Genomic DNA, 21427 nt, shown 5'->3' with positions numbered 1-21427 from the left:
GAGTGTTCTGACCTCTAATGACGACTCTTCCATCTTTATTGCCCCCCAACCCCTGCCCGGAATGAGATGAGGCAGAAGTACTTCTTCACAGGACTCCTGCCCTCGCTGGTCCTCAGTTCCTACAGAGTTGTCAAATATTCATCTGGGGAGCTTACTTAAATTCATGCAGATTCCCCAGCTCTAGCTTCTGATTAGTGCATGGCCTGGGATTATACATTTTAACCACCATCCCAGAATATTTCACAGATGTTCTTTCTGATCCTTTCCCTAGTCTTGTGATTATCAGACAATTATCTAAGTTTTACAGACTGAATTCTCTTTGTATGCAGTCACAAGCAAAGGTGTTCCAAAAAAAGGCTTTAAGACTCCATTTCCCACCATGAGAGAGTATGTGGTACTAGACTTGCCCTTTTGCCATAAACAACTAGAAAACTGGAGGAAAAAATACATGGTACTACTGTTTCCAGACACTGGATAATAAGCAGCCTAAGACTTTGATTCCTGAGAGCAGGAAAACAGATAAAGTAAGCCCTGGGTCACTAGAGGTCATTCCTGGACTTTGGCACAGCTTGGGGGAGCCCCACACATAGCACAAAGGTCTCACTGAGTTGAAGGGAGACTGAAGTTTAGTGGGGCTTAAGTGGCTGGAATTTTAGAAGCAAAGTCTGAAAGACTGGGGAGCTAATGGAGAGGAAAAGCTCTAGAAGTCCAGACCGACTGGATACTAAGCTGTGCCTCTGTAGGGTGAAACTCCACAAGCCTGGGCAGACTTGAGCACAACCTCCTTGACTTAGAGGGGGTTACGCATTATGATATTTCAGACGAGATCTGGCGCATTCAGGGTGGTATGGCCATAGACTGCATTATGATATTTCAATAACTACTGAAAAGGTGTGAGCTAAACAATCCCCAGCACTTATACAGAACTGGAGGAGGCTCAGCTCCACTCAGCTAGAGTAGAGATCTTATTGAACAACCAGGCATTAGTGTTTAGGGCTAACTCTAGACCTGCCCTAATGAAGCTTTGAAACAATTCTCAAAATGCTCAAATTGATTTAAGAAAATATATTAACTGCTTACCAAAACAAACACAGATGTTCCACAATTTACAGTGGTTTGACTTAATGCATTTTCTTTCTTCTTTTTTTTTTTTTTTGAGATGGGATCTCACTCTGTTGCCCAGGCTGGAGTGCAGTGGTGCAAACTCCGCCTCACTGCAACCTCCGCCTCCCAGGTTCAAGTGATTCTCCTGCCTCAGCCTCCCGAGTAGCTGGGATTACAGGTGCCCGCCACCAGGCCCAGCTAATTTTTTGTATTTTTATAAGAGATGCGGTTTCGCCATGTTGGGCAGGCTGGTCTTGAACTCCTCAGGCAATCCACCAGCCTCAGCCTCCCAAAGTGCTGGGATTACAGGCATGAGCCACCGCGCCTGACCGACTTAACGCATTTTCAACTTTATGATGGTGCAAAAGCAATACACGTTCAATGTGGTCCTTGACTCAAGAGGGGGTTATGGATTATGATATTTTGATTTATGTTACAATATTTTCAACTCACAATGGGTTTATCCAGACTGTAAGTTGAAGAGTGTCTGTATATCAGTCTTTAAAGGAAGACAAGATCCAGACTCAACATAATGATATTCACAATGTCCAGCATCCAGTCAAAACCTACTAATCATGTAAAGAAGCAGAAAAACAGGCCGGGCGTGGTGGCTCACACCTGTAATCCCAGCACTTTGGGAGGCTGAGGCAGGCGGATCACGAAGTCAGGAGATCGAGACCATCCTGGCTAACATGGTGAAACCCTGTCTCTACTAAAAATACAAAAAATTAGCTGGGCGTGGTGGCAGGCACCTGTAGTCCCAGTTACTTGGGAGGCTGAGGCAGGAGAATGGCATGAACCCAGGAGGCGGAGCTTGCAGTGAGCCGAGATAGAGCCACTGCACTCCAGCCTAGGAAACAGAGTGACACTCTGTTTCAAAAAAAAAAAAAAAAAAAAGAAGCGGAAAAATATGACTTGTAACCAGAAGAAAAATCAGTTATAGAAACAGACTCAGAAAAGACAGATATAATGGAATTAGCAGCAAAAGAACATGAAAAGAGCTAGTACAGGCTGAGCATCCCTAATCTGAGAATCCAAAATGCTCTAAAATCCAAAACTTTTTGAGCACTGACATAATGCTCAAAGGAAATGTATATTGGAGGATTTCAGATTTTGGATTTTGGGATTGGGGATGCTCAACTAGATAAGCATAATGCAAATATGCCATAATCTGAAAAAAATCTGAACTCCGAAACACTTCTGGTCCTAAGCATTTTGGATAAGGGATACTCAGTCTATATAAAGGCTACTATCAAGGATGAAAGAAAACATACACAGAATGAGAAGATTAATGGAAGATATACAAAAGGGAACCAAATGGAGCTTCTAGAACTGAAAAAAATATGTGAAATAATAATTCACTAGATGGGCTTAAAAGCAGACTAGACATTGTAGAAGAAAAGACCAGTTACACAGCAACACAAACGATCCAAGTTGAAGCACTGAGAAAAAAAGTAGACTAAAAACAAAAAACACCAAGCCTCAATGACCTGTGGAGACAATTGTGTGGGCATACAAACTTGTAATTAGAAGGAGTGGGAGGGAAGAAAAACATATTTAAAGAAATATTGGCTAAAATTTTCTGAATCTGATGAAAACTATAAATCCACAGACTCAAGAAGTTCAAGTAGGATAAACACAAAGAAAACCACACCAAGGCATATTATGAACAAATTGCTGAAAATAACTGAAAATGGAGAAGAAATCTTAAAAGCAGATAGGGGGAAAGATACATTACATACAGGGGATCAAAGATAAGAATAATGATGGTCTTCTCATCAGAAACAATGTAGGCCAGACGAGGTGGCTCACGCCTATTACAGCGGGTGGATCACTTGAGGTCAGGAGTTTGAGACCAAACTGGCCAACATGGTAAAACTCCGTCTCTACTAAAAATACAAAAATTAGCCAGGTGTGGTGGCATGTGACTGTAGTCCCAGCTAGTCAGGAGGCTGAGGCAGGAGAATTACTTAAACCCAGGAGGTGGAGGTTGCAGTGGGCCCAAGATCATGGCACTGCACTCCAGCCTGGACGATGGAGTGAGACCCTGTCTCAAAAAAAAGAAAGAAAAGAAAAGAGAGGGGAGGGGAGGGAAGGGGAGGGGAGAGCAGGAAAAGGAAAGAAAAGAAGGAAGGAAGGAAGGAAGGAAGGAAGAAAGGGAGGGAGGGAGGGAGGAAGGGAGGGAAGAAAGAAAGAAGGCCAAAGACAATAAAATAACTATTTAAAATGCTAAAAGAAAAAAATTGTCAGCCTAGAATTCTGTGTCTGGTAAAAAGTTGAAGATGACATTTTCAGACAAATAAAGCAGACAGAATTTCTTGCCAGACAACCTGTTCTACAAAATAATGATAAAGTTTTTCAGGCTGAAGGAAACTGATGCCAGATAGAAACTAGGATCTACACAAACAAACAAGGAGTGTGAAAATTATAAATAAGTGTGTCTAAAAAAAAAGGCTTTGACAATTTGGGGCCGGGCGCGGTAGCTCACGGCTGTAATCTCAGCACTTTGGGAAGCCAAGGTGGGAGGATCACTTGAGGTCAGGTGTTAGAGACCAGCCCGGCCAACATGGTGAAACCCCATCTCTACTAAAAATACAAAAAATTAGCTGGGTGTGGTGGCATGCACCTGCAACCCCAGCTACTCGGGAGGCTGAGGCAGGAGAATCACTTGAACCTGGGAGGCAGAGGTTTCAGTGAGCCAAGATTGCACCACTGCACTCCAGTCTGGGTGACACAGCGAGACTCTGCCTCAAAAAATAATAATAATAATAATAATAACAATAATAATTTGGATCCCCTACATAATCTCCTCCCTAGAAGGCTTCATTTTAGAGACACACACAAACTTCATCTTTTCTCCTGATATTTGAAAATAGGCTTCCACTGTGCCACAGCTACTTGCCTTTTTAGTACTGTTTTCCCTGCATTTATATAGCTAGCCATTAACTAACTACTATGCGTCACACACTGGAGATGCAAAGATAAAGAACATGTGTTGTCTGCCATCAAGAAGCTTAGAGGTCTGGTGGGAAAACAATCAAGCCAACAAAGAGTTAAAGCACAGTACATCCTAACTGTACTCAAATCCTGGCTCTACTCACTTAGCAACTCTGTGACCTTGGGCAACTTACTTAACCTCTCCATGCCTTCGTTTCCACAACTGTAAAATGGGGATAATAGTAGTACTACGGGGTTGTGGTGAGAGAAAATGCTTTAACATGTGTAAACTGGAAGGACAGTGCTTGGGATATAGTCAACACCTAGTAAATATTGGCCATGTTATTACAATGTTGGTTTGCCAAGGAGGTTAGAGGAGCATGGAGAAAGAACATCCAGTGAGAGAGGGAGTGGGATGGGAAGGGAAGATGTTTCAGGGGAAGTGATGCTTTGGCTGACCTTTTGAAGGATAAGTAGGGTTATCAGATAAAGAAGGGAGAGATACTCCAGGTAGAGGTGGCAGCATTCAGCAAGGCATGAAGATGTGCATCAGCATGCGTCAGGAGACCACTGCAAATGTCTTCAGTGATGCTGCAGCCAACAGTGCCTTAGCTGTAGCCCAGGAAATGTTCTGGGGCCTCTCTAGAAGACCTTTTGACTTCCTCCAAGGGCCTCTTACCTCCTCCATAATCTGATCCATTCAGGCTCTGTGGTCTGAGGCGAAAACTGCCCCCAAAAAAGAAGAAAAGGACAGCAAAAAATGAGTTTCAAACACGGAAAGGAACATCCCAAATGTTTATTGTATCCATTCTTTCTCCTAGATGAAAATGTCCCTGAACCTGCTTTTCTCTGTCAACTTAGTCAAACCTAATTAGGCCACTGGGTGTGCCGTGTGTGGTTGCACAGGCTGTGCGATGCACTATTCCAGAGGACAGCATCACAGAGGCTATGACATGAATGCAGCTTCCGCCCCTGGGAGTAGGAAACTGGGTGGCCCTACCTTCACAGCACCTTTATCTAGAAAACTTCTTTCTTTTCTGATATAAGTCTTATGAGAAGGCAAGGCTTAGAAGCTGGTATTGCTTCTGCCCATCTATATCAATAATGCAGAAGGCATGGGCCAGTACCCTGATACCTGGACATATAATTCTAAAACCACACAGTGGGAGATAGGACATGGGCATCAATGCCAGGGTCCAGACCTTCAGTTGAGGAAGCGGGATTAACCAAACCTTGGATTCAGCAGGCATCAATAATTCTAGCCCCAGACTTCTAACACAGTGTTCAACATAGGTGGAACAGATCATGACCACCAAGACTGCACTGTTGACCAAGATCAACATAGGATACCATAAGAATAAGAATACTGGAAACGTACTCTTCTATTTCTTCAGAAGCCTTCCTCCTAAACCTGAAAAAAAAAAAAGAAAAGACAAGGTTTTTGAGAGCCCACTAGTCTCATGCACCAGGTAGTATCTTGAGGAAGGTTTCAAAAGTGGAGGCAAATTAGTATATCTCAAGTGCTTTATTCGTCTGCAGTCCTCTTTAGAGACAAGCCCCACAACCAGCATGAGAGAACTGAAGATGCTGTAGTGCCTTCTTACAGCTTTATGTCAGCCTCACTCCAAATTGAATTGTTGAGAGTGTAAGTGCAGGTTGAGCGAGTGGCTTAAAATTCAAATAGATACAGATGATTCAGTGCCCTCTTTTCTTTCAGCAATTAACTGACTGATTTATAGAGTGCTTTCTTAGGACTGAGACCCTGGGTCTTATTTGGTGTTGTTAGCTGTCAGCACTTGCGACTTGCAACGAGCAAAAAGGGATGCCCTCGCCTCGCAGTTCAGGCTTCAGACTTTGGAACTGCTTTTCTGTGCCCTTCACACGAAGGACGAGAGGACCTTCTGAGTGATGGTGGGTGAGGAGTGACAGGGCCTGGCTGATACACGCGTATCTACGGTAGTGGTTCTCACATGTCAGGGTGCATAAGAACCATCCGCGGGGCCTGTTAGATACGCAGATTGGTGGGCCTGGCAGGCAGATTTCTGAATCAGCTGGTCTGGGTGGGTGGGGGCAGCCCAGGAATATGCATTTTTAAATTCTAATCTAAGTGGGTCACTACTCACACTCTGAGAAACACTGATGTGAAGTTTTCTAATAAGACTGGCGAAATGTTGATGATTATTAAAGTTGAATATTGGGTACATGGAGATTACATTTTTGTATGTCTGAAAACTTCCACTATTCTGTTATCGTAGGGTTTTTTGTTTGTTTGTTTTAAATGAGTTATTTGAAGTCAGAAATCTAGCACCATGATGAGCAAGAGCAAAGGATGGGGGCAAAGGGCGGCAAATGGCCTGGAGGCAGGATGGGCCACCAGCCTTGCCAGTAAGAATTGGTTTCGAGGAGCCAACCAGCAATTCTTGCAAAACGCAAATAACTCCCCCTGCCGAAAGTAGAATTCTACATTCATTTTTTTTTTGTCAATTAAAAAATAAAAATTTCAGCCAGGCACAGTGGCTCACGCCTGTAATTCTAATACTTTGGGAGGCCAAGGCAGGTGGATCATTTGAGGTCAGGAGTTTGAGACCAGCCCGGCCAACATGGTGAAACCCCATCTCTACTAAACATACAAAAATTAGCCAGGTATGGTGGTGGGCACCTGTAATCCCAGCTACTCAGAGGCTGAGACAGGAGAATCGCTTGAACACGGAAGGTGGAGGTTGCGGTGAGCCAAGATCACGCCATTTCACTCCAGCCTGGCAACAGAGTGAGACTCCGTCTCAAAAAAAATTAATAATATAAAATAAAAAAATTAAAAATGATTTTAAAAAGTAAGTCAAAGTTTAAATAGACTGCTTTCCATGGAATTTAGACTCTATCAACTGTACTATTTTTAAAAAGAAAGAATGACGGCTGAAGTGAGGTGGGAGAATGGGTAGGTCAAGCTGGAAGAACAGGGTATAACAACTCTAAGGGAATCTCCCAGGCTGCAGTTTCTGACCCTTAAAGAGAGATAAAGGAGACTCAGCAATGAAGGTTATGAGGGCAGAGGGAGACAGAATGGGTAGTGGGAGGCACCAAAGAGAAACCACTGCAGGGTGCCCAGGGCATCCCCAGCCTGGTGTTGCTGGATGCTATAGGCTTCCAATGCCTATTCTAAGTAAACGGAATCCTAAAGGAAGAGCACCCAGTAGCCATCAAAGCCACCTTCTGTCTGTGTGGGAGGACAGAAGCTGTCTTCCCAGTTCACGCCGTCCCCAAGGACCAATGCCTCTAATTGTCCTCATGAAGTTAAACTCTATACCCCCATTGTCCGAATGACACAGCTAATGTCACCAAGGGTAGATGTGCTTGGATGAAAACAGGGATAAAAGAAGAATCCCGGGATTAAAGAGGCTAGGAAGAAAGGCTGGCGCCTTCGTTGTGTACATAAGAGACATATTCGTCTCCAATTACCCTCAGGAGTTATGACCGAATCGTTCCTTCCCTACACAATGTGCGGTGGCAAAACCAGTGGCGATTCTGTCTGAAGGAAACAATAATGATAATGCTAATCTTTGGGGGGAGGCTGATTAATTGCCATTTATCCACTCAACATCCAAAAGGGGGATGAGTTTAATATTCAGCTTAATTGCTGCTGAGCCCACATCCTGCTCTCTCTCACTCTAGGGGGAGCCCAAGGACTCTCCCCTCTCCCTTTTCTCCCAACAGAGGAAGGAAGAAAGATCAAATGGAGTCCTCAAGGACGGGCAGCAGGGATGCCCTCAGGTGGCGTGTTCTCTCTCATTCTCTCTCTCTGCCAGAAATAACGGGTTCTGGGAGCGCACTGAGTGGGATGGTGCGCCCTGCCTCTGATCTGGGTCACAGACCGAACACTGGCCGCTTCCCAGCCTTACCTAGCCTGCAGATGAGTTTGGTCTAAACCATACTGCTGTCTATTTTCTGTTTTGTTCTGTTTTAATGTAAATTCATTGCCAAAATGGGGAGATTTTGTATAAAAATCCAAATTTCTGGACTCTAACTTTTTAGTTTAACTTTTTAGCCTGGCAATACTGGACGTGCAGTGGATGAACCTGAGCTCCCCCGACCCCGCACTGCTCCCAAACACTGGGGGTCCAGAACTAGTCCTGAATTACATGATCTGCACTGCTGGTTTTCCAATAGGAGTGAGGAGGCTGGCAAAGTATGTCTTGTAGCTATCAAATATGAGGAGGCAAAAAGACAAAGTGGGGAGCGTGTTTTAGGAAAACTGGCAGAGTATATTTCTTTATAGAAATGCGAACATGCAAATAATTTGTGTATGTATCTCAAGAATATGATTGAAGGTACCATTCTGAAATAAAACCCCATTTCACAGATTTACTTTATCTGCCTGGTCCTCAAAGGCACCTCAGGCTAGTGCAGTGACAAGGAGCCCAGCAAAAGACACAGAATCTAGCACGATGTTTTTTAAACTTCAGGTCATGACCCACTAGTGAGCCATGAAACCAATTTAGTGGCTCACCACCAGCTTTCCTTTCCTTTTAAAATTTTTCTTTCATCTTTCTTTTTTAATAGCACAGAAAACACCATGTGCTGAAAATAGTAAGAATAGGTATTATGTAAACGTTTTGTTTCCTGTTTTATATATACACATACCCAGTCATGAAGTATATTTTTATTTTTTATTAATTTACTTTTTTTTTTTTTTTTTTAGAGACAGGGTCTCACTCTGTGGCCCAGAGTGGAGTGCAGTGTTGAGATCATGGTTCACTGCAGCCTCAAACTCCTGAGCTCATGTTATCCTCCCACCTCAGCCTCCTGAGTAGCTGGGACTACAAGTGCGTGCCACCGTGCCTGGCTAATTTTTTTTCTATTTTTCGTAGAAACAGGGTCTCACTGTATTATTGTCCAGGCTGTTCTTAAACTCCTGACCTCAAGCAATTCTCCTGCTTTTGCCTCCCAAAGCACTGGGATTCAGGCATGGGCCACTGTGCTCAGCCCTGACTGTATTTTTAAACTACTGGTGACAGGTTAAAAACAAACAAGCAAGCAAACAAACAAGAACCTAAAACACAGTAGTCTACCACAGTCCACAGGGTAGGGAATCAGAGAAGAATCTGATATGGAAGTTCTGCCTCCCAGACTGTGTGAGGACAGAGGTTGAGGTAAAGAATTATGGGTCCTGGAGCACCTCTTCAGAGACACTTCATTCCCAACTTCTGAGGAAACTGAGGCTGTCGATGAGGCTTGTGTGACCTGGGCCCAGCCCTCTGACAGGCTGTCTGCAGAGCTGAGATCAGTATAGCCTTGGGCTGCCGGTTTATTTCTGTACTCAGGGCCCCTGTGCCTTTTTCCCCAAAAGTGGCTATTAGAAGTTTGGGGAACCTGGCAAATCATAATTCCAGCGAGATCACCTCACACAGAGCACTTTTCAATACTCTTCAAAGATATTCACATCTACAAACACTACCTCGGCTAAGTTCTGGAGAAGAGGAAAAGCAGGTTTCAGCAGCACAATTTTATACACAGAGAGGGACGCTGGGCACTGCAGCTGTGGGCTTCACCCAAATCACAGAGCTAGTTAGTGATGAGGCTGAAACTAGAATCCATGTCTCCCAACTTTCACCCTAGATTCCAAACACTTTGCCTCAAGCCTTTTCAAAGGAAGATACCAGTTGATTATCTAATATCCCTAAGGCACCCAGACATCTGCTTGGATTTACTGTGTAGACGGTCCCTTCTTGACTTCCTCTCCTTATGGAAGGCACGATATGGTATAGACAGCAAATTGGAAGCTGGAGAGAATCTTTTAAATTAGTCATTCTTCAACAGTGGTGCACAAGACTCACTCCCGGAAGCTTTTTCAGTGTACATGGGCTGGGCTTACTCCTAATCCCCCTGAGGTAGTAACTTCCAGAAATGGGACCTAGTCACGTAGACGAGACTCCCTGCCCTAAGCCTTGAGACATTCAGCTGAATACTCCAGTTGCTAAGCAGCAAAACTGAAACTTATTTGCCTTCTCCTCCTGAGTTGCCTACTTTCTTCTAACAGAAGCATTAATGAACATGGACTTGACCTAAAGGATGAGAGGAGGAAGAAATAGCAAGGGGCCTGAATGGTCCACTAGGCGAAGTCTCTGTTCCTGAGTGATCCTGAAATTCACGCCCAAGTACGTGGTGTTCATGAAAACTAAGCAGGTGTTCTCCACCACACCAGGCCCAGAGCAATCCAGATCCGATTAGAGATGCTCGTTCAATATTCAAAATGTAAAACACAGAGGTTGCTGAATCAGCACTTTGAAAAGTTAATTAAATGCCAGGTTTCTTTTTAAGAGCTACTCCATCACTCACTGATTGCTTTGGCCATTTTGCAGAATGAAGTTTTAACCTGGGACAGTGACAGTAAACGTTCTCTCTCACCTCCGCCTCGTGGAGCAGGGTGAGGGAGCAAAGACTGGCTTCCCCTCCCCACATCACGGCGGGCTGATGGCCCTTTCCAAATTGCCTACAATGCTCAGCCACGAAGCTGCCAAGGACTCAGAAGCTTGGCTTCTCAGGTAGACGATGTGAAGGTGAAGGCGGTTGTCTTGCTGTCGTGACCTGCATTTAAAGCCCAGTACCTCAGCTCCACACTCACCCAGTCCCCTCCTGGTCTTCATCCCAGCTTCTCTCTGACCTACGCTTAGCCTCTCCTGCCTGGCTCAGCGCACCCACTCTCAACTCTCAGGGGAAAGAAAGCCCAGTCCCAGGCCTCAGCCCACCCTTCCTTTGTGCTGTCCCTTCCCCCACAAACCTGCCCTAAGAAGGATGACGACTGATGACAACAGTCAACATTTACTGAGCTTGTTAGGCACCAGCCACTGTCATTATAGTATTTATAATACTATTATACAATTATATAATCACATATGTCCTATACAGTATACATTATCTTATTTCAGTATTATAGTACCTTATTTTATTCTCTCTGTTTCACAGAGGAGGAGCTCAAGAGAGGTAAGTAACCTGCCTAAGGTTACCTACCTAGAAAGTGGTAGGGCCAGAATGCAAGCAGGGTGTCTGACTCCAAAGCTCAGTTCCCAACCCTTACACCATGGAGACATGCGGGCATTTCAACAGCATGGGAAATGCTCCTCTGCTTCAAATCCAACTAATATTTTCAGGACGGGGACAACTTTTCAACTTATAGTAGGGCTGTAGCTTTGTCAGTCCTGATGATCTGGTAGTTAATGTTGGTTTAATTGTTCTGTGATTTATTATATGTTTTATTTACAACGCAACAGTGTGCATCATGGCAAAAGAGAGATCCCGTCTAGCTAAGTCACCTTTCTCTCCATATTCCTCCCTTTTTGAAATTCTTTTGCTCAAATGTAATCCCTTTCTTTGGCATTTGGAGCCCACACTGACATTTGACGGTGTGATTTGGGCAGCTGAGCACAAGCTGGATCCCAGTGGCACATCTGTGACTTCAGCCACATGGGACCATGGCAGAATCTTGGATCCTCATAGTTTTATTCCTGCCTGCAGGGTCTGTCTCCTCCCTGCTGCATCAGGGGGCCTGATCTGGCCATCATGATCAAGTGGGACTAGCAGGTAGTTATGACCCCCAACTGCAGGGACCCCATGAACTTCTGGGGAAGAGGCCGCAAAACAACCTGGATTCCCTTCACCAGACAGAAGAGGCCTTAACTGCTGCTACATGGGTTATGTGCTGAAGGGTAAAAGGCAGCCCTAATGTAGACATCATCTCAGTTAAAATGTTTCTCTCGAGTTTAATGGAATGCTGCAGAGATCTAAATGGAGATAAAGTACCACGGCTCAGAGAACAGCCAGGATGCTATCTTTATGCAGCATGACAATGTTCAGTGGTTAATTAGACACCGTTAACCTATTTTAGCAGGGGACATAACCGAGATAAATGGGGGGAAGCGTCCTTGAAGTCTCTTAATATCCACAGCACATACTGGACCCTAGACCCACCTCCCTGCTGCAAGGCAGAACAGGCTTAAAATAGACCAAAGTGCCAAGCACCTGGAGCCTTGCCTGTGCCCGTGGAAGGCCCTATGCGAGTCCATCCCTCAGGGATCACTCCGACCTGGGGAGGAATGTGAAGGGTTTGGATGAATGGTTCTGACTATAACTTGTTGCAGGTGAAAGAAACGCCAAAGCCATAGGAAGGCACCTGCATGATTCCCATTACAAAAGAGACAAAACTGCAGCCAGGGGCCAAAGGCATGAAGAAAAACTGGCCAGGGGAAGAGCAGGAAAGAGATACCAACTACGTTGATGCCAAAGCTACTTTACGTTTTTAAAATGTCAAGTGAAAATTTCTTCCTCTGGAGGAAAAAAAAATCAAAATGCCATTTTCTTGCAAGGTTTTCTACCCTCATAATTTTTAAATGTCCAAGAAAAATCTCACAGTTGCCTCCAAACCTCATTGAGGTAAATTTTACCAAGGCATGAGAGAGAGAAGGCAATATTCCCGGATCATCTAATGCCACCAACAAATCCAGAACCAAGGCTCTACTTTATAAATGTGTGAAGCGCCAAATGAGCCTTTGCAGTGAAAACCCAAATGTGAGGAAAGGAGAAATCTGCCATTGTCATCTTGACCACACTGCTCATTCAATCCCAGGCGGTACACTGGATAATTGGGGTCCCTCTGCTCTAAGCTGCCCCCACACCTGCAATACTCATTAAAAGCTAGATATTTCTCATGAACTGAAGTTTTCCTTGTCCAACAGATTTCTCCTCATTTAAATCTCCCCTGAAAGCTGAAGTCACCACCCTCTTTCCCCTCAGTTCCTAGTTCTTGCCACTCATGTGTTTAGCATCTAGTATATGCCGCTAGGTACCGTATTTTCTTCCTTCTTTTAAAACAGGCAGGTATTCCCTAACACCCAAATTTTGGCACTCTGGGGTTTTAGGTCACGCTAGATCATATTTAGCTCCTGCCAGCACAGTTCATCAGTAAGATGTCTGGTAGACTGATAAAAAACTCATGCCCATGTCCTCTCTTTACACTGCCAAGGCCTAGTGAATCACAAGGCAATTCCTGGGAGAATGTTGCCCCCTGCTGCTCACATTAAAAATGACAGCTTTGTTTTGCTTCAAACTAAATGTGTGAAAAAAGGTTGAAATACACAGAAACGCTTTAAGTAGCTACAGTTATGGGAACATATAAAATGTAATATGCCTGCTATCAAGAAAAGGCAGCAGAGTTTAGAACTCTAGAGGTTTTAGGCCTCTCAAATGAACATTTTTTTATTCAGGAAACCATTACTGGATCACTAATCATCTACTAGGCAGTGAGAGGTGTTGGGAATTGGGGATCTTTTGCTCAAGATTTTACAATCTGGTAGGAGAAAAGAACATTACAGAAATAACACTAACACCTCCATAAACTTACATACTGTAAGGCCAAAAAGACTCTCACCACCAGATGGGTACAGCGGTGTGCACCTGCAATCCCAGATACTCAAGAGACTAAGGTGGGAGAATCACTTCAGCCCACGAGTTTAAGACCAGCCTAAGCAACACAGCGAGACCTCATCTCAAAAACAAACAAACAAAACCCAAGAAAACAAACAAAAGACTCCCACCACATCCAAACACTCCCACCACATCCAAACTGTCAGCTGCTAGATGAAGAAGTGGAGACCAGGAGTCCTCAAAGAGATCTAATGAAGGCTCCGAAGCCAGTGGACGCAGTGCTGGACCTGGAAACTGAGGTTCACAATCCCTCATTCTACTGAGCCCCAGATTTGACAGGACAAGTGAGGAAGGTGTAAGCAAACTGTCACAGGAGCACTAAAGAGGGAACCAGCCATTCTAGCTGGGGATCTGCGGAGGCTTCATGGAAGCCTTGCCAATGGAGAGATGAGGAGGCTTGCAATTGGCAGAAAAGCTGCAGGAGGGAAACCACTTGAACAGAGGTCAGAGGCACGCAGGGGCCGAGGTGTTCGGAAAACAGAAGGGGACATGGTGTGGCTGAAATAAGGAAAAGGTGGTGGCTGGAGATGAGAATGGCGTCAGGGCTGAGTGGGTAAGCAATAAGACCAAGTAAGTTGGTATTACTGGTGTCAACTCTATAAATACATACACTGACATTGATCAGGGATCAGGAGGGATTTTGGGGCTTGAAATTAACCATGGGTTCTTTGCTTTCCCCCTTCAAGTTACTTATGCCCACATATAGAGACCTCAATGATCTAATATTATGCAACTTACCTTGTATCCTGCAGTACAAAAGCAGCACAGAGCAGTTAAATGGAAGAAGTTCTTATTCTTCCCACTGGGAGAAAGAAGGGGGTTGGGGGTGGGGAGAAGCAGCTAAGAAGAACCGCTGTATGAGTGTCCCCCAAATGTCTGCCATTTCCAAGTGCCACCTACACCAATTTTGCTATAGCTATGTACTTTCTGCAACCACTTAGCATTTTCTTTAAATTGATTCCTTGGTTTTAATACATTTTTTTTAAAAGAAAACTCTATATCTTCATGGAAAGCTATCATCACCAGCCATAGGGAAATAATTGTAAAAAAAAAAAAACCACACACAGCTTTTTAAAAACTACAAACTTTATTAGCTAGACATTGCTGTTTGTCAAAAATCCAAGAGCTTACGGCCTATTTTGTATTAAAAGGGGAGATGAGTAGGGTTAGAGAAGTGTTAAAGAAACACTGGCTGTAAATGGAGACTTTTCCACTGGCATGATCAGAGGATGCGAAAGCTAGTGGAAAAGAATAACTTTGGGACTAAACACGAATCTTGGGAAAACCGAGCTACAAGGATGGAAGATGGAGATAAACGAGACTGGATGTGGTGACTGAGACTAGTAGAAACCATGTGCCACAAGTCAAGGGACAAACTTCTCAGTGCTTCTGGAAACCTTTATTTCAATTCATGTTTAATTGCTGGAGTGGATCTTTTACTTTTCCTGTACAGAAGTTTCTGCTCTATAATGGGGAAACCTGTAAAGATTTCCTTCTAGTAACTAACCCACCATCTTCTCTGCTTCTGTTCTTTTACATTCTGTGATTTCCCCGAAACCCCATAAATACACTGAGACTCACCCAAGTCATGAGGTACATGAAGAGAAGGTGCCTCAGTTCTGGTTGCCGGCATGCGAGCCACTGGGGGAGCACAGGACCATGTGTGGCAGCCTCCTGGGAGGCTCAGGGCCCACCCTGGTGAATCCCTGGTAAATAAGAACCAAGGGCACCCTGCCACTTCAACACGTGGGCTCTTTTACAATGGGTGCTGTGAAACCTGGAGAAACTGGTGTAGCCATCAGTATTCAGCTCTGGTGGGGGCAGCATGGGTCAAAAAGTAAAATCACTGACCGACCCACTAGACCAGAAAAAACTCGGATGATGTGAGGGGCCTCCATTTCCTATGCATATTTATACCTATGTGTGCCCAACCTGTTTCATCTATATTAAAATTGCTGTTGGGTACTTCTCCATACAGGACTCAAAAGAAAAGGAAAGAAGTAGGTGTGATGTTCACAGATGCATTTTATTTTTGAGAGACCGAATCCATCAAAGGGAGAACAAGGAGATCGTTTATGTTCGGAGAATTTTAACCAATGGTTGGCCTCTCTAATCATTCCCTCCTGGCTTTCAGCTGCTCACTCTGCAAAGCAGCAGGTCCCCCTTAGCAGAGACTGGCTGGCTCAGGGGACACAACTTTTTTCCTTGGAAGTTTTTTTGTTCAATAAGATTGCTTCATACGATCAACATCTCAATTCTGTGAGGGTCCCAGAGGATAGCAGTAAAGACAATTTTATTCTAACAGACTCACTCTTGCACAAATAGTATAGTGCATGGCCTTTTTGTGAACTTGAGATAAATGCGTGCAGCGCTCAAGGTTTGAGAATGGGCACGGCTGCAGAACGAGAGGCACATTCTATTATACTAATTAGCTGTACGACCTTGGGCAGTGGGGCAAGGTGACATTTAAGGGCCTTTCTAACTCTAAGATTCTATAACTCAGTGTCACTTAACCTCCCTAGTTCTCATTTTCTCCATCTCCAAACGGAAGGGACCAGACTCCATAGCTCCTCAGGTCTCTCCCCAGCTCTGTGAATGATCACCAACCCTGCCTCCCCTTGATTCTGGCCCCCACCCACATCTGTTCCCCATTAATACTGCTCTCCATTCTGACAACCCCCACGCAGTCCCTTCCTTGCAACTGGTTTATCCAGCCCTAAAAATCTCAATCAAGACAGTGTAGTGTGCAGGTTTGGAAACTGCAATGACAAAAAAAAAAAAAAAAAGGAGGGAGGGAAGGAACAGAGGGAGGAAGGCAGGCGGACAGGCGGGCAGGCGGGCGGGCAGTCCTGCCTCTTCCCTTTTTCAATTACTTTTAGGCAAAACAAAGTTGACCCAAACTCTCTTCCTACTTAAGAATATAAGGCATTTTCCTCCTTGTTCTGTTTCTCTTTTTCTTAGCTGTTGTCAGACCTGCTACAACTTTCCCGATTGCACACAGAAATGTTACTTCCCCTTTATACTCCTCTCCTAAACAGTTAACCTGCTCTTAACATTTCCATTTGTTTTCTTCCGCTTAATATGACTTCTTTATTTCCTTTCTCTCCAAGCAGCTGGAAAGAGGATAGCTACATAGACCTGCTAAACCTTCCAAACAGAGGGAACTCAGAAACCAACCTTCCTATTCCCCACGTCAGAGAGGACTCTAAGAACCCCAGGCTCAATCACTCAGAATCAGGCCAGCCAAGGTATACGTGCTGAGCTCTAATCTCAGGCCCCAATTTAAACAACTAGCTTGAAGCCAGTGGTTCTGAGTATGGGCTCCAGATTCAGAGGGTGCTATGGTTTGAATATATGTGGCCCCTCCAAAACTGATGTTGAAACTTAATCCCCAATGCAACAGTATTCAGGAGGTGACAAGGCCATGAGGACTCCACCCTCAGGGATGGGATTAGTCCCTTATCGAAGGGCTGGTGGGTAGCTAGTCCCTGTTGCCCTTCTGCCTTCTGCCATGTGAGTCCATAGCAGCAAGGCGTCTTGGAAGTATAAAGTAGCCCTCACCAGACACTGAATCTGCTAGTGCCTCGATCTCAGACTTCCCAGACTCCAGAACTGTGAGACATACATTTCCATTATTTATAAACTACCCAGACTGTGGTACTTTGTTATAGCAGCAGGAATTGGCTACAGGTTCAGAACAAAGTTTCATAGGTTCTGGCTTCAGAACAAAGTTTCATCATTCATTAGCTGCATGCTCTTGGGCAAGTCACTTTAAACTCTGCCAAGCTGGTGATAATATCAAATTCTACTTCACAAAGTTGTTCTAAGAATCAAGTAAGTTAATTCAGGCAAAGCATTTTGCATAGAACTTGGCACACAGGAAGTGCTCGGTGAACAGTGGCTGTTGCTACCACCATCATTATTGTGGTGATGGTGGTCCTCATCCAGTCTCTTCCCTGTGCTGCTTGTCCTTGCTTGAGGCGTCTTTCTCCTCAATCCTGTAACTGATCCCCACCCTGAGATGGGTGCTGGCTGGGTGTGCCCAGGGGAGTGGCTACATACTTTTTGCTTCTGGGGACCCACCACTTCCCCTGCTTGCACATATTGCTGCCTCCCTTGCTGAACCTGTCCAGGCCACCCTCACTGGCAAGTCCAGCAGCCTGCCCTCGCCACCTGACCTGTTGACCTCATCTACAGACCCCCAGCCCCACATGAGAAACATTTTGTCCCGCTCACAAAGCCTCCCCACCAGCTGGCCACTGCTTTCCACAACACAATTAATTTACCGCTCAATTTCTCAGCAGGTAGCCCTCTCATTTTTTTCCATCTTCTGCTTTACTTTTTCTGCCTCTTGGTTCCCTTTCTTCATTTCAGTCACTTCTGTTTATTCCTGTCTAAAAAGCAACTTTTTCTGGCTTTCACATCTTTCTAAAGGATTCTCCACCTCTGGGAAGCTTCTAGAATTAGGTGAAATGGTTTCTGCACTACCTACACACCTAACCCTCCACATCACATGACACGGTCTTTATAGTAGGGCAGTCTCATCCAGTGACTTCTGAAACTCAGCTCAATAGGGTCAGACCACAGAAAATAGCTTGGCATCCACCCAAAGTCGTCTCTCCCATCTTGATTCAAATACCAGTTTTGTTTGGGGTGACAATGAGCCCAACTAAAAATCTGTTTCCTAGCCTCTCTGGGGCTGAGGGGTAGACCCGTGAGAAAGATGCAGCACATTCTTCTCCCTCACCTCCAAAAAACAAATTCTTGCTAAGAAAGAGCCCTTCACCGTCACTTTCACATCACTCTTTCTTCTGCCTGGAAAACAGAGGTGAGGCTTGGCAGTATAGCAGCCATCCCACAACCAGGAGGCACGAGCATGGTGACAAAGGCCCACACGCTAAGGATGGTGGGGCAGAAAGGGAAAGAGCTCCATCCCTCCTGGCTCTGGGGGTGCCTACAGCCCCGGGCTGCTAAGCCCTGGACCTCTCCTTTTGTGAGACAAACTCCTTTCTGTTTAAGCTTCTGTTAATGGGATTTTCTGTTGACCGCAGATTTTTAACTCCAATTACTATAGCACATCTCAAATGAGAACTCATTCTAGTCAGGAAGGAATACAAATCCTATGGAAAAAGCAACTTCACATAATTATAAATAGTTAACCTTCATATATGGTTTCAGAAGAGAAAGCAATGATTTGAAATGGATGCAGGAGGAGAAGAATTCTAAGGATGCGAATGAGACACATTGCCAGTATCTGCTAGAGAAAAAGGTGGCAAACCCAGGGGAAAAAGATGAGCAGACCCTCTCCACAACTTTGTCTAGCCTGAAAAGAGAATTCTTGCTATAAAGAATGAGGATGAGTGAGCCCTTAAGAAGAGTGTGTTATTGTGATTTATAATAAGAAATACATATTTAGTCTTCATCCAAATACAGATGACCCTTGAACAATGTGGGTGTTGGGGCACAGACCCCCCATACAGTTGAAGTTTAACTTAACCACATACAGCCTACCGTTGACTGGAAACCTCACTAGTAACATAGTCAATTAATACATATTTTGTACGTTATATGTGCTATATACTGTATTACAATAAAGTAAGCTAGAGGAAAATCAGAAAGAAGAAAAATGTATTTACTACTCATTAAGTGGAAATGGATCAGGAGGAGGAGGAAGAGGAGCGGTTGGCCTTGCTGTCTCAGGGGTGGTGGAGGCAGAAGAAAATCCTCCTATAAGTGGACTTTCTCAGTTCTAAAGGCCAACTGTAAATATTTGGTTTCCTGGCACATAGCTCCTAAAACCCTTGGAATCTCCAAAGTGTTATGTCTTTTTGTATGCTAATGAATGACTGATGGGAGACAGATGAATGGGGGGACTCCTGGATGGTCTCAGGATGGAGGCTGGTACCAGGGGAACCTACTCCCTGACCTCAGGAGAGGAGATGGGCTGAAGGTTGATCTGATCACCAATGACCAATGATTTAATCAATTGTGCATACATAATGATGCTTCCATAAACACCCAAAACGACTAGGTTCTGAGAGTTTCTGGGCTGGAGAGCAAGAAAGTATTCAGGTGATGGGAGGGTGGCACACTTCAACTCCATGGGAACAGAAGCTCCTACAATTGGGTCTCTTCCAAACCTTGCCCTATGTAGCTCTTCATTTGCACCCTTTAAAATATGCTTTGTGGCCTGGCATGGTGGCTCACGCCTGTAATCCTGACACTTTGGGAGGCTGAGGCAGGCGGATCACTTGAGGCCAGGAGTTCGAGACCAGCCTGGTCAACATAGTGAAACTGGGTCTTTATTAAAAATACAACAATTAGCTGGGCGTGGTGGTACATGCCTGCAATCCCAGCTACTCAAGAGGCTGAGGCACATAGGGCGGAAGGTGGAGGTTACAGTGAGCCAAGATAGCACCACTGCATTCCAGCCTGGGCGACTGAGTAAGACTCTGTTTCAAAAAAAAAAAAACAAAAAAAAGAGAAATAACATATGCTTTGTAATAAATTGGTGATAGTAAGTAAAGTGTTTGTTTCCCTGAGTTGTGAGCTACTCTAGCAAATTAATCAAGCTGGAAAGGGGGTCATAAGAACACTCGATTTACAGCCAGTGGTTCAGAAGCACAGGTAAAACAACCCAGGGCTTGCAACTGGCACTGGAAATGTGGGACAGTCTTGTGGGACTCAGCTCTGAACCTGTGAGATCTGATGTTAACTCCAGGCAGATAGCGTCAGAATTGAGTAAAACTGTAGAACAGCCAGCTAGTGTCCACTGCAGAACTGGCTATAGGGTATGGAGAAAAACTTCTATACATCTGGTGTCAGAGGTGGAGCACTGAGGGTATAGTAGGAGAAAACAGTTTCCACATTGTGCCAAGAGGACTCTACATTGGGAGAAACAGATTTATTTTTACATCTGCAAGTACCCCAAGGTTGTCCCATGTCAAAAAGGCATTCAGAAGTGCAGGAGGCAGTGGCTGCAGTGAGCCAAGATCGCACCACTGCACTCCAGCCTGGGCGACAGAGCGAGACTCCGTCTCAAAAAAAAAAAAAATCGTGATACCTTGCACCACCAGTCCTGCACCTGTCAACACTGCAGTGGCTCCTATTTCCTAAAAAAGGAGGGCCTGCCTGGAGTTCCAGGCCCTGCACACGAGCTCTTCTCCACCCTGCCCACCTACCCTTCTACTCCCCTCTGCAAAGCCTGGTGTGCTCATCCTAAACACTGTGGTGGTTCATTCATGCCTCTACTCACCTGGCCCCGGCCCTTCCTCAATGCTTGTCAACTGTTTTGCTTCAAGGTAATATAATAACTCAGAAACTAAAAGGACTCGTTTCAAGCAAGCCATCTAGAAAGTATGTTTCAGATGTTCACACATCCTTTTGGAGTTGGAGAGGGCCTTTGAGACTCCTTGTGTGTAAGGCTGAAGAGACAGAGGCCAAGGGCACTGAGCTGGCTGCATGGGGCTGCTACACCACACCTCTCTTCCTCTCATCCCAGCCCAGGGCTCTGCTCTGTGCCCACTGCACAGGCAGATGTCCTGACTCCTAATGACACTTGGGGAAAAGGTGGCCCAATAAGAGAAGGTGGCACTTAGGAAATGGCCTCAAAGGCAGAAACCTAACCCGATTTAACATGTACTTGGAGTGCCTCGCTCTGGGCTACTCTGCCCTAGTCTGCCATGGCATCACAGGCCCCGAAACCAGAAGCAGTTTTACAGGTGCACCTGTAACTAGAACCTGGCTCCTGAGCGGGCTGCCTGGGAATGGATCCAGTTCTTGGAGGGCACTGCAGGGTTAGAAGGGACAATCATTTCCAACGCATAATTGAACTTAATGACTAGCCTAATTAAGCCTTTTAATGGCAGGGCTGGCAGGGCCTTGGCCAGTACCCCTAAGCACAGGCTGCATC

The 21427-nt window shown here is 44.9% G+C and overlaps 1 protein-coding gene across 4 annotated transcripts in view; it reads right to left on the bottom strand.

Annotated features, from left to right (window-relative positions):
- IFT43 (intraflagellar transport 43) overlaps positions 1–21427 on the bottom strand; it is a 97976-nt gene that overhangs the window by 19666 nt on the left and 56883 nt on the right. For all 4 annotated transcript variants that reach the window (XM_055097308.2, XM_003824194.5, XM_034937886.3 and 1 more), the window contains 2 exons: positions 5420–5452; positions 4721–4767 (listed from right to left, as the gene is read on the bottom strand). In XM_055097308.2, coding sequence (XP_054953283.1) covers positions 4721–4767; positions 5420–5452 — 80 coding nt within the window. The remainder of the gene's footprint in view (positions 1–4720; positions 4768–5419; positions 5453–21427) is intronic.

Source organism: Pan paniscus, chromosome 15, assembly GCF_029289425.2.
Source record: "Pan paniscus chromosome 15, NHGRI_mPanPan1-v2.0_pri, whole genome shotgun sequence".
Taxonomy (NCBI): domain Eukaryota; kingdom Metazoa; phylum Chordata; class Mammalia; order Primates; family Hominidae; genus Pan; species Pan paniscus.
The sequence above is the reverse complement of the archived record's forward strand: the minus strand, read 5'-3'. Positions and strand labels throughout refer to the sequence as shown.